Source organism: Penicillium daleae (assembly GCF_028827525.1).
Source record: "Penicillium daleae strain IBT 16125 chromosome Unknown utg000008l_segment0_segment0, whole genome shotgun sequence".
NCBI lineage: Eukaryota > Fungi > Ascomycota > Eurotiomycetes > Eurotiales > Aspergillaceae > Penicillium > Penicillium daleae.
In genome coordinates this window covers 1,516,718-1,529,796 of record NW_026623156.1, presented here as the reverse complement: position 1 = coordinate 1,529,796, position 13,079 = coordinate 1,516,718, and the positions used below count along the sequence as shown (strand labels likewise).

General features: G+C 49.4%; 6 protein-coding genes across 6 annotated transcripts; 2 read left to right on the top strand and 4 right to left on the bottom strand.

The window, feature by feature from the left end:
* Positions 1-62: 62 nt before the first annotated feature.
* Positions 63-2,161, bottom strand: N7458_009183 (uncharacterized protein; the record flags this gene model as incomplete). The annotated part of the gene is made up of 6 exons (XM_056912565.1): positions 63-593; positions 652-1,166; positions 1,232-1,404; positions 1,464-1,537; positions 1,593-1,697; positions 1,766-2,161. 6 exons carry the CDS (start codon positions 2,159-2,161, stop codon positions 63-65), a joined length of 1,794 nt encoding a protein of 597 aa, XP_056761414.1.
* A 443-nt stretch (positions 2,162-2,604) lies between these two features.
* On the top strand, positions 2,605-3,672 carry N7458_009182 (zinc-binding alcohol dehydrogenase family protein; the record flags this gene model as incomplete). Its single annotated transcript, XM_056912564.1, has 1 exon — positions 2,605-3,672. One exon carries the CDS (start codon positions 2,605-2,607, stop codon positions 3,670-3,672), a length of 1,068 nt encoding a protein of 355 aa, XP_056761413.1.
* Positions 3,673-4,386: 714 nt separating this feature from the next.
* On the bottom strand, positions 4,387-4,605 carry N7458_009181 (uncharacterized protein; the record flags this gene model as incomplete). The annotated part of the gene is made up of 1 exon (XM_056912563.1): positions 4,387-4,605. The coding sequence occupies one exon, from the start codon at positions 4,603-4,605 to the stop codon at positions 4,387-4,389; it is 219 nt and encodes a 72-aa protein (XP_056761412.1).
* A 1,420-nt stretch (positions 4,606-6,025) lies between these two features.
* On the bottom strand, positions 6,026-7,710 carry N7458_009180 (putative carboxylesterase; the record flags this gene model as incomplete). The annotated part of the gene is made up of 2 exons (XM_056912562.1): positions 6,026-6,283; positions 6,352-7,710. 2 exons carry the CDS (start codon positions 7,708-7,710, stop codon positions 6,026-6,028), a joined length of 1,617 nt encoding a protein of 538 aa, XP_056761411.1.
* An 825-nt stretch (positions 7,711-8,535) lies between these two features.
* N7458_009179 (SET domain-containing protein) lies at positions 8,536-10,641 on the bottom strand (the record flags this gene model as incomplete). The annotated part of the gene is made up of 1 exon (XM_056912561.1): positions 8,536-10,641. One exon carries the CDS (start codon positions 10,639-10,641, stop codon positions 8,536-8,538), a length of 2,106 nt encoding a protein of 701 aa, XP_056761410.1.
* Positions 10,642-12,187: 1,546 nt separating this feature from the next.
* Positions 12,188-12,826, top strand: N7458_009178 (mitochondrial 54S ribosomal protein uL14m; the record flags this gene model as incomplete). Its single annotated transcript, XM_056912560.1, has 4 exons — positions 12,188-12,202; positions 12,261-12,345; positions 12,439-12,663; positions 12,756-12,826. The coding sequence occupies 4 exons, from the start codon at positions 12,188-12,190 to the stop codon at positions 12,824-12,826; spliced, it is 396 nt and encodes a 131-aa protein (XP_056761409.1).
* Between the last annotated feature and the right edge of the window lie 253 nt (positions 12,827-13,079).

Below are 13,079 nucleotides of genomic sequence, written 5' to 3'. Positions count from 1 at the left end.
CCGAAGTACAGAGGCTCGGAAGAAAATGTAGCATGGAATTGATTGCACATATCCTATCTCGATCAAATGAATGGAAGAACCAAGTAGCTAGCATAGTCCCCACCCGTATAAATCGTGTGCTTCCCGCGATTCTCATCCACAGGCTCCTTCAACCTCAACATCTCTGTTTCTGGTAGCGACATATCATGGCCGGACACACAAAGAACCAATCCCTCTCCTGCCTCAAACACCATTCCGACCGGCCAGATAGGGATGAGTAGCGGGACGACTGTGCCCACAGGAATAGGCTCACGTCGATCATGACCATACACCGGGAACTCGTCGTCGTCCCGTCGAGGAAGAAGACTGACATGGTGAGATGCCCGAAGCATTCCTTGCTGCCCGAGATGTTTGGCAACATTTACATTGGGAACTTCTGGTTGCGGCTTTGGCATTGGGGACCAGTTCAGGGACTCCAGGAGCTTGCCAAATGCAGATACCTTTCGGATTTGTACCACCACGTCCATATCATCGGCTGAGTCACAGGCCATGTACAGTTTGACAAATGGGCGGCCACAGAGCTCTGTGTACTTGTCAAAATACAGGGTGAAGTCCTGCAAGAAACAGCTATTAGTAGGGTCAAGATAAGTTAATGGGTTGTGTAATCCTTACTGAACAATCTGTCAGCGAATGACCCTCATGGGCGACGGAACTAGACACGGCAGGCTGAGCAATAGCCAAAGTCTTGTTGCCAGCATCTAGATAGTATCGAACCTTGTGTTGAGATGCAGGCGGCCACTGCTCCTCAACACGCTCCTCTACGGTCTTCACAAAGCTGCCATCGTACCCAAGTAGAGTAAGTCTGACTCGCGGCGTTTCGGTTTCCCACCCATTCTGCATCCCTTTGGCGTAAAAATCATAAAAGCGCTGCAAATCATCCATTGATTCCGGTCGGTACAAATCGTGCCATTCCTGGGATGCATGAACTCGAAGCCACTTGCGAGAGGTCTGCGCCGTTTCGAAGGTATGGAATGAGCCTTCACAATGGAGACCCGTTGAGTAAGAAGCAGTCAAGTATATCGGAATGTCATGAATATTCTCCGGTTTGATCTTCTTAGTGTACCAGTATTCATCAAAGAGTGGGCGCTGCTTCAACATGGCACCGGCATTTTCGATCTTCTCGAATCCTTGCAAGATCAAACACTCATTTTTAGCTGCTCGCGTCCAGAACTTTCGAAGCCAAAGCACATACCTGCAAATCCACGCATGATAAGCTCGCTAAATGCCGCGTTGGGAACGCCCCCTCTACACAGGTTGTGTGCATATACATCCGTCATGCCCTCCCAGGGTGCAATTGCTTTGAGATTTGGGTGGGTGAACCGCGACACGAAATTGATCTGAGAGATTGCAAGCCAAGAATTTCCCCTAAGTATTCTGGTTAGGCTCTACCCATAAGGTATGCCGATTCATCTCTGAAAACCAACATCATGACCACAGCCCCGCTGCACCAGGGCTGTTTGGCAATCCAGGTGATGGAATCGTAGATATCGGTAGCTTCCTGTCAAATCCTCATCAGCACATTTTTAGAGTATGAAATAATCCTTGATAATTACCTGCTCGCCCCAGAAAGCAACATTCCCCTCTGAATGGGCACAACCCCGAGCATCAATATCGACAACGGCGTAACCTCTAGCACACCAGTCCGCAGGATTGGGTCCCTAATATTTCCAAGATAATTAAAATTTTCCACAAGAAACTCCTGGAGATTCTTTGAATGAAAGCATACCTCAAAAGTTTCATATCCACTTAGCCGCTGGTATGGAATTCCCATACGCCAGGGACCCATACGATCGTAGTTTTGAGTACCACTTCCAACCTTTCCATATGGACTCCAGGGAATGATAGCAGGGACCTTTTCCTCTCCACTTAATGGTCTAAATACATCACCATACAGTATGACACCATCTCTCATGGGAATAGCCTGATCATGCTCCCAGGTCACATCAACCGGAAAGGCTTGAAAGCCTGGCTCCTTGACATGACCACGGGGTAGCTGGTCAACTTTCCCAGGATGGAAACCATTGTAGGTGAATACTGGATGTTTGCCGGGAGGGAGAATGGGCGTATACACCGTATCTGGAAATTGCTGATTGAGCTTCTCTTTGACAGAGATTGTTGTCATCTTGAAATTCAGAATGTACTAGATTGAGGAGAAACGAGAGTACCGTTTTGGAAGCAGGTTTTATAGAAAGTTCCCCACGACCACGTATTCCTCTCGGTAGGCATTGACGGCAGATAGAGGTCTCAAGCCGACGTTTCTCATCTTCTGATGTCTCCTTATGAGGGGAAGGTGGGACGTTACCCTATTGTCCCGTTGGAGTGGCATAGTGTAGTCAGCGGAACTTGGGATGCAGTGGTGGGGCCGTTTGGCGGAAGGATGGGAAGCTCTAAATAGACTAATTGAAGGAGTCTAAATTTATTGCTGGGTGTTCTGGATTTGGCTCGAAGGTGGTTCCAGATAATGTCCCCTGCTTCTTCAAGAAGAAGTTAGACTTTGTCTAGTTTCATACTTTCATACTCGTCTTCTTCTTTCTGCTTCTCTTTTCTACAGATCAAATCTCAACAATGACTACCAAGTTACTCAATGTTGCGCTACATGTTGAACGAAACCTGATATTTGGTGTTTCTCGAGATGAGAAAATGCCCACCCCAGGCGAGGGGGAGCTTCTCATCCGGACTCATTTCTCCGGGGCGAACCCGGCAGACATCAAGCATTCCACCCATCTTGGAATCTATCCTGCACGGCTTGGTTACGACTTCTTGGGAACAGTTCTCCAGGCTCCTTCAGGGTCAGCCTTCCACGTTGGAGACACCGTGGCCGGCTATACTCCAACCGGAATCGATCGACCAGCCAAGTATGGCACTCATCAGAGCTACTTGGTCTGCCCCGAAACAATGGCATATTCTGTTCCTGAGAATCTTCCTTCTGATCATGCTGCATGTTTGACTGTGGTCGCTATGACAGCGGCGGATGCACTGTACAACTTGTTCAAATTTCCCCTCCCTGGTTCATCTGACAGCAACACTGCCGGACCACTTTTGATCTGGGGTGCATCAACGAGTGTAGGAATTTGTGCTGTTCAATTCGCGAAGGCTAGTGGAGTCTTTCCCATTTTCGTCTCGGCTTCGCTAGAAAGACATGCTCTTTTCCAAGAACTTGGCGCCACACAGTGTTTTAATTACAAGTCACCATCTGTGGTAGATGATATCAAGTCAGTGCTGAGAAACTACCATTGTGAAGGGGTAAAATACTCCTTCGATGCTGTGGGAAGTCTCAACGGCCTGGGCTCAGCACAAATGGTGGCTTCTTGTGCCTCCCCAGACGCTATCTTGGTCTCTGTTGTGGTGCAAAAAGATCCTCGGTTTGTGATGCCATTCGCTGTCACAAATGAGGATGTCACACTTAAGATCCCGGGAGTTCCCCATCTAATTACAATACCGGCTCGAAAGGAGGACCATGAACGTGCATGGAGCGCCCTTCAATGGGCAGTGAGCAACTACGGATCCCGTTTTCGGCTCGTGTCTGTCGATATTTTCAAAGGGCGAGCGGAAGATGCTCTCGAGGAGTTGAAGGCTTTAGCCGATAATGGTCGAGGTTTTGGGAAGCTGGCTCTCATGCATCCACTTCAATGATTTTCGCAGTATTGTATGCAAGTACTTGAAGGATTTCTGTTCTTCATAACTGTACTTTCTTTATTCTTGTTCACAAGACGTGTCAGCTATGTCTTTGTATAAATTTGGCTTGAATCGAATTGATAAAATAGCCTGAGAAACCTGCAGTCCGATGACTTGCCCATTAATCGGTGGAACGACTCTGAGTCCACATTCCGATAGATCAGTGGGGCGATGTCGATCGCAGAAAGGAGTGGGTCCTAAAATCTTAAGATGAATGAACCTTGAAAGGAGGTGCTGCTTCCGCTTAGTCATTGTTGTGGCTGCTTCCCCGCCTTCGCGTGGAGAGATTAAGAAGGCATCGGTTGGATGAAACCAAGGATATTCATATAGTAGGATTTATCAATATACCCCGCAAGATCGGAATTACGGCAATATCGAAGTTACGGCCACTGTCAAGCTACTAGCTTATTTTGGAGGCCACTGTTATCACTCTCGGCCGCCTTCTAAGGTGTAAATGGGAGCAGTGCCGGGAATGTGGGATGTTCTCACACAAGTTGGGTTGACGGAGTGATTGAGCTTAGCGTTATGTACATAGTAACAAATTAGATGCGCTCACGACAAAATGCATATACTGAGAGTCGAAGTTATGTTGTAAGAGAATCCATAAAGAAATATCCCGTATTTCATGTCACATGTAGTGTGGACCCCTGTCCAGATAAGTCCATACGCACTTCATTCGACCCTATCCCCTTCTTCAGCTTTCCACCAGTTCCAGATAGACTCGCACCAGATAAAAAGCTCAAGTGCAGCAGTGACCGATGCAATGAGAAGCACTAGGTTCTTCATATTCTTGCCAATGCCAAGAGACTCGAAGCTCATGGCTACCGGGGTCCAGGCGGGTTTTGATCCAAGCCCAGAGTCTGCTTCAGCTTGGCTCTTTGCTTTTTCCATACGGATGGCATGTGTTGAAAAGGCGGAGAAAGAATGTGGTAGCTGACATTGTCGAGATCGACCATGGAATCTAGCCACGTGGGCGCAGAATGTAGGTTGATATTGTGGTCGCGTCCAGGGTTGCTGTCTAGACGCTCTGAGGGGTAGGCGCATGGCCCTGCTAGCTGTGTTCATCGTGTGCTAGGGTTGCAAATAAGAAGAGAGAAGTGTTTCTGACGGTCAGACGAGGTTGTGTCGGGGGCTGACGGCTTCAGCTGCGATGAGTCTCACGCTAGTCTTGAAAAAGCAGGCGCTGCGGGGGATCACTTTTGAGGCAGCAGAACCAGTACCTAAGTGAACATCAGGATGCCATTATTTTTCCAGTTTAACTATTCGATGAAGACTTGTCAAAATCTCCAAGTCTAAGAAATTCCAGCTCAAAATAAAGCCGAAGAACTTCCACAGTACTGGTCACGACGTGATATTATCTAAGAAGTGGAGTGGGAATATATAGTTGCAGGTAGAACGTAGGCCGGGCATTTGTTTTTGCTGTTTCACAAGGGAGTGGACATTTCATGGGCACTACGCTGGTTAGGTGAAAAATTCCTGAAGTCCGCTACTGTTGCACGGTGTCTCGTAGGAAAAATACTCGCTATAACCTCAAATATACTCCAAAAAAAAAAAGGATCTCAGGTTATTTTTAGGAATAGCCGAACGCGGGGGTCGAACCCGCAACCTTGAGATTAAGAGTCTCACGCTCTACCGATTGAGCTAGCCCGGCAGGGCTGGTGGAGAAGCGAAAAATATAATGTCCCACTAAGACTGACTGACGCTGACACTACGTCTCTCCAGGTCCATGCTCCAGGGAATCCAATCTGTGGTGCTTGCATCCTATATGGTAGTTCCCCATTCCGTTAATGAGGACCAAGCTGGGACATGTGACTTCTGTGCTTGTAGCTACTGATGTTGTTGAAACGTCTGGTCAGTGGATCGGACAGAATACTCGGTGGTCATCATTGCTCGATGATGTGTGCTGGTTCCGAGAGGCCAAGCGGACCAACCAATCTAGATAAGACTAAAGAGGTGGGTGATTTCACCGAAGTTTTGAAGATGCTTGACCAGTTTCGAGAATGGAATAGCTCCCACTACGAAAAGGCGATATGGATGACACTGGCATTAGGGCTAGAGCCGGGAATGCGTCACAGTCCGTTTGAGCTGATTGACGAACGAGGATAAGCCAAGCAGCACTTTAGCTCATTTGGATCTTCCACCGGGGTATATTTGAATGTGCTTTAATATTGATTCCAAATTGACTGGATTGATTGTATCTAAATTTATCATCAACTTCCTCTTCCTTGCTGAAATGACACAGAGCGGACGATCATTCTCGTTAGATATTATGATGGTCATCCCAACAGTCATCAAAAGGAACAAAGTCTACTTAAATAGGAATTTTCTTCCCCAGACTTCGCCAAAAGTCGCACCGCCTCTGCAGCTGTTCAAGGCGAACATTTTCAAATCCATGGTCCACAATCACAAACTCTTCCCCGGTGCTTTGCAATTCCGGAACACCCGGCTGCGACGAGTTTGTCAATTTGTGCGCATTCGGATCACCCGTCTGGAAGAAGCTCGCAAAGGCACCAGCATATCCTTCGTACACGACGGGATTCGTAGTTTGCACCGCGTTGATCTGATTCCACTGTATCCAGGTTAGTATACCGGGAAAAAATCTATAAACTCGTCATTCAATACAGGAGAACCACATACGTAAATAGTATCACTTGCATGCGTCGCCGGCGAAATAGTATACTCCCCAACATACCCCCTCCTCTGCGCATCCGACGCAATCCAATACGCCGGACACGCAAGAACAACATCCCTGTAGATCAAACCCGCCCGAATATACGTCGTGTTATACTCATCAATTGTCTCAGTATTCCCATTCACAGGGTAATACACGTTCTCGACTAGACCGATCTGCTTCGCCGACAACCCAGGCAAAAACCCGGTAACCCACTGGTGGAAACTCATAATCGAGGAATTGTACCCGTTCGTAGTGACATCTTTTTGCAGACCCGAAGGTATAAAGTTCTGTCCCTCGTGGGTATTATACATACCCCAAACAAACTCCGTGTTCAGCGTGCCGCTACTCACGGCTTCGGTCAGGGTATCGGCTAGGAACTCGCCGTCGATGACGGGGGCCCATGTATATGAGCTTGTGGTCCATGTATGATCTGCATCGATGATCAGGCTGGCATCACGGATCTTTTGAACATCGACTGATTTTAGACAGGCTAGAACCTGCTGGTCATGACCGTGTTCCGCACAGCCAGTTAGATTGGCGAGTTGATTGAAAATAGCTTCCGCCTCGGGTGCATTATACGCATATGTCTTTGGCCAGAACGGTGAACTAGCAAGAGCCTTTGAGAAAAGCTTTGGATTGCCATTTCTTCCATTGGCAAGCACCTGTCCCACGACGGACCCTGCACCGGCAGACTGGCCCCAGATCGAAACATTGCGCGCATCACCGCCAAAGTGGTGGATATTATTCTGCACCCATTTCAGGACATATTGCTGATCCAGTAATCCAGGGTTAAAATCAGACATGGAGGACTTCTTGATCGCGTTTCCGGGCAAGAAGCCAAACGCATTGAGTCGGTAATTCGGGTATATCACAACGTAATCGTTCAACGTGCTGACATTCAGTATCGGGAACGAAGACGGCGGCATGGTAAACGCAGCATCGCCCTCGATAAATGCGCCGCCGTAGAACACGACCAACACCGGTCTGCGGATATCCTTGGACGTATCCCACGGTCGAGAGAAGAGACCGAGGTATAGGCAATCCTCCGAGCCATTGACCGTGCGCTGGGGGCACATATCGAAGGTCTGATCTGTGTCGTAAATGCCATCTGTAATTTTCCGCGGGGGCTGAGGAGCACGGAAGCGGTTTTCGCCTGTGGGAGGTGCTGCGAAGGGGATCTTTCGGAAGTAGGAGAGGTTATAGGCTGCGTCGTATTTGCCTTGGAAAGAGCCATAGTCGAGCTGTATTAGTGGGTCGTCATATGCATTTGCTATGGTAGCAAAGGAGGAAACAGCGAGGAAGAGGGTCCAGAGAAACCGCATTATGAAAAATTATGCGCTTGAAAGTCAATGATCAACTCCCAAGTCGTGTATGATGTCCCTGGTTACTTGGTACTTTGACGGCTCTATATAGTCTGTCTCCATTTCAGATCAACCAGATCTCGCGAGAGAGAAGGCCGAAGCAGCAGTGCGGGGACCCCTACAGAATAACCTTACGAGTGTTTTCCAGTTCTCGTGGAGAGTAAAGCCAAGCATTGGGATATTGTTTCTGGGATATTATTGGTGCAGTTATTCTTCACAGAGATCGCGGGGATATGATGCGGGGAGGACATGCGGAGGGCTACTTCGGTGTCGATCATCCCGATGGCGAGATCCGTTCGGATGAAAGGAAGATGGCATCATTGGTAGGAGAGTGATGTTTGATAATTTTGAAAGCCCAAAGATCCTTCATTTTCATCTCATCGGTCATACGGGGGAAGGTCATCTGTGAGACGATGTCTGAGCCTTCAAGGAAGAGTATGGAATCATCTTTCAAAACAGAGAAAGAGCAGCAACACGTACAATTGGAGTGACACTACAGAGACCTTCATGATGCGATGAGTAGACTATCCCCTTCATTGCAGATATGTTCGTTATCATGTCTACTTGCTATGTTGTAGTACACTGAAGACAACACATGGACTCTCTATGAAAACAGGCAAAATCCCAGCTGAAGAACCCCCAGAAACCAGAAACAAATCCTTTCCATGCATCTGAAGCCTGTCAACACCATATTCCCTGTGCAATCATGTGCATAATGTTACAATGTCCCGATTCCCCAAACACCTCATCCTCATTAGACCCATGAAAACTAGACAGACATTCCCTTTACATCGTCATCCGGAGCTCCCGGTTCCGCGGCCGACTTGAACGAGTGTTGCGACGAGGCTCATTGGCATCACTCGTCGGCGTCTCAGTGCGGGTATCCGAGAGCTCCGGGGTAGGGGTGACGCCGAAACTGACACCGCGGTCTCGGCGAGAGACACGCGCCTCCGAATCGGGAGACAAGAAGCGATGGATGGTGCGGTGGTCCATCACCCGCTCCTCCCGGTCAGCGCCCTTGTCGGTCTTGGGCCACTGGAAGCCGTAGATTTTCGAGTGCCGCTCGCACCGTGGACACTCACGGCGTGTCTGGTAAGAGTTTGACTGCACAAACCAGGCTTCACAGGTTTGGCAGTCGACCCAACGATCGTACTTTTGGGCGAGTAGTCGTGAGGTCTTGGTGTAATCACCAGGGGAGCGGGTGACAGTTACTTCTGTCTCAACTGAGGCAACGATCGCCCAGTTGCGCTTGCGGCGTGGCTTCCGTTGCTTCTTGAGAACGGTTTGCAGGGTCTCGTCTAGTTCAAAGGAGTCTGATAAGTCTGAGAGTTCACTGGGGGTGGGACTCCGAGGGAGGGGAATGGCTGCTTCTGGCTGACCTGTGATGGGGATATTGGGATGACCCTCTTCCAGTCCTGGGGAAGGGTCGAGGTGGCTCGATTCTGCGAGCTCTTCGGTCTTCAGTTTCATTCCGTCATCCACCGAAGTTGGGAGACTCGAGGCCGAAGATCGATGAGACTCGTCAGTGGAGCTTGGTGAGTGGCAGTCAGCCGGGCCATTGGTCGGGGGGTTAGTGATTGTGGTAGGATCGATGAGGGTAACTGCGTCGGTGTCGATGACAGCGAAACCGGTTTCGGCTAGTTTAGAGTGGTCGGATTCCTGAGTAGATGGGAGTAGTGTCTCAGGTGGAGATTTGACATCTTCAGTCATAATGATCTCCTGTCGCAGTTTGGAGACCTGTCGCTCACCAGTGGAGATAGAGATGACGGGAGTCTCGAGGTCGGATTCGGGGGTGGGAGGGTTATCAGGCTCTGGGGTGGCAGTTGATTCAGTGGGGAGATCAGACATGCAGATCTCCTCGCGCAGCTTGGATGTCTGGCGAGCAAACTTGGCTCGTTTCTTGGGAGTGGAGCAGACTGAGGATGGATCCTCCATGTCCGGGTCAGAGTCGCGTCGGCGCTTCTTGCTTCCCGACTCGTGATCCATGAGACCGGTCTCGTCACTTCCAGCGGGTGAAGACTCCTTGTCGTTCTCATCCGAGTCCACCGGGGGAGACCAGCCGTTGCGAACCCCGTGTTCACAGGTCATGCACAGACACTCGCAGTTGTCAATGCCAAAGTAATCCTCGCCGTAGGAGACTGTGATTTCTTCTCCTTCGTGGATGTCACGAGTGGCCATGACCGACATGCCCTCGGTCCCACGAGTGACCAGACGGCCGTTGGCATCGCAGTCGTGGTTCGCAAAGCGAGCGGGCCCCAGGAAAAAAGAGGGGGTCTTGCGGCGGCTAGACATGACCACGCTGAAATCCTTGCGGGTCAGACCCAAGTCCATTTCCTCTTCTTTAGTCATGGCGACGAGGGTACCGGCCAGATATTTGATCTCTTGACCAGCCTTGATGAACTTGCGGGCACAGATAGCAGCCTCGTGTTGGGTGATAATGTAACGATTGGTGGTCGTCACTTCAAATGGGCAGTCCGGGTGGTACATTTGAATGTACTTGCGGAGATGGCGGCGGAACCAGTCCTGCTCTCGAGGACTGGGGAGGTTGGCCAGGTATTTGCGGAGACCAGGAAGTTCAAGCAGTTTACGCTCCGCAGTCGGGATATCCTTTGCGACGACAACATCGTGGAGGAGGATGTAGCCGACCTCGTCGTCGTGGACGCCGCGGGCAGGGCTGTACTTGTTGCGATTCTTGCGTGTAGTGGTCCAGAAGTAAGCCTGTGGATAGAAGGAGTCAGTATTCTGTGCCATGATTCCAAATGTGAGCAGGAGTCGTACGTGATCGACCAGCGCATCGGTTGCGACGTCGTCATAGCTGGCCAGTTTGGCTAAGGTCAGACGCTCACGGCGCTCGGTCGCGGGAGAGCTTGAGCGCGCTTTCTTGGGCGGCATGGTTGCAGTCACATGTAGGAGGAGTGAGTCGAAATGGGCGAAGGGGTGTATTCCGTGAGAAGTCGAGAGAAAATTGCAGGTTGCGCAGATTGCGGAGATTCGAGGGAAGGGAGGAGCGTGTGGAGAAGAAAAGGACGGGTTGGAGGGCGAGTCAAAAGGTGAATTTAAAGAGTGACGAAGTGAGAGAATCCAGTCGACACAATAGGCACCGAGGTAGGCCGCATGGCGCGAGAACAATCGCGAGGTCAATTGGTGCTGGAAGGCTGCGATGTGAGGCTGGCGAGGCCAAAGGGGAACTTTCCAGGAACCCTGCACCCGCTCCGATGGTCGCCCGGTCTTGTCTTTACGAATTGGTGCACTCTGCCTTGCAGCCCCCCTCTTCAAGGCACCGCCACATTCTGACACTTTTTATTATCGCCAGCCTAATAATTGGTGCCTTCTCATTGATCTTGCATTATTTGTCTCGATTTGGTAACCTGTCAACATCCTGACACGCGACTATCAATGCTGACTCCGCGCGTTGCCGTGTGCAGGATCGAGTGGCATACCTCATTGGTTCCACTCCAACGACCGGGTTGGCTAGCATGAGGATAATAATAAGCTTTCTGAATCTGATATTCTCCGATGCTGTATGGACCTTGCTTTGAGCGTTTGACAAAGTACGAAGAATATAGTCGATTTGATATGTAGTACCCTCCATGGAGAGGACTAACCTTGGCCTTCCATCAACGTGTATAGCATCTATTCTCCATGGATTCGAAAACCTTATTCCAGCCCGGAGTCTGATAACTACTTACCTTCTTCTGATTCACTGTTTCAAATCCCTTCTACTGATTGCCTTGTCATTAGGAGTATTTAATACAATATACCAGGCTTGGATCATGCAGCATCCCTCGGCTGCAGGATTCTGCATGGTGGTTGTCCTATGGCAGTAGAAGATTCTACTGCATATACCGAGATTTTATTCTTCTCTCTGTATATGTCCCAGATGATTAATATCTCGGATCATTATCGTTTTACAAACTAATTGAGCAGACACAACCTGTAGACAAAGGGAGCCCATCCTATGTCGTCGGAATATGTCCCCATCGTATATACTTAATTTCCTTCCGAGAACTAGGTATGGAATGGGCTCCAACTAGGCATAGATCTGCTCCACTGAATCCATCCTCCAGAATTCCCTAAGTAGTCTTCATGAAGATGAATAACCCAGAAGGGCTCCATCAACCGGGGTCCTACAAACTATCGTAGTAGAAAGCTCTCGGATCGTGAAGCAGTGGCACGCATATACCACAATAAGTTACCAACCCCGGCAAACAAACACATTGAATTTAAAAATATTTATCGGAAATGGATAATGGTCAAGGTCCCAAATTTTCAAAATATTCCCTATGAATTATTGAAGTGCCTTTTGTATAGATCTCCCATCACGCCTCGGAGAAACTCTCCAAACCGGGAAACCCCCCGTTCCGCGCCGACTCTCCGAACAAATTGTGGTGATACGAACAAAAGCCGCCCAGTGCTTCAATCCCTCAATGCACCCACAATGATTCAACTAAAGGTACAAGCTACACAATCAAAGAACCCAAGCCAATTCCCACTAACACCCCCTCTCCCAGACATTACTAAACTGCATCGACAACTCCGGCGCCTCGGTCGTCGAGTGCGTCAACGTCCTGAAGAAGCAGCGGGCCGCAACGATCGGTCAGTCCCCCGAACTCGAACCGAACTAGAACACGCCTCGGACGAGTCGCGATTACAGAGGATACAGTGTGCTAATGCTGGTTGTGTGTCTAGGTGACCGGATAGTCGTCGTCGTCCAGAAGCAGAGGGCTGCTACGTCGGAAGGGTCTAGCACTACCGCGCTCGCGAACAAGGTCCGTCGTGGAGATATTCGGCATGCGGTTGTGGTCCGTGTGAAGAAGGAGGTGCAGCGCGATGATGGTACCGTTGTTCGGTTTGGAGATAATGCCTGTGTGCTGGTGAATAAGGCTGGAGATCCTATCGGGACAAGAATGAACGGTTCGTCCAAATGGTCCTATTTGTTCCGGCTGTCCACCGAGTCTAGCTTGGTTCTGACGAGAATTCACAATAAACTGACATCCTTTCTACAGGCGTCGTGGGACAGGAACTGCGCGGCAAGCAGTGGTCCAAGATCTTGTCGTTGGCGCCCGTGCACGTGTAAGTCGGGCTGTGCTATTATTTGTTTTTTTGGGAAAGCGTTGTTCATCGAGAGCATTTTCATCTTGTACCATATAAGTCTCTATTTTTCAATACCAAAGCAGAAGAAGGTGACATGTTTTGAAAAAGCGCATTTTCCATTTCCTTATCTCATCGCCGAATAAACTCCATCCCTATGCAAGAACCGCAAACTAAATCAAAGAAGGACCAAAGGGTATCCGGTGGGAAACATCGCGCCGTATCGTAAAAAACAAGGA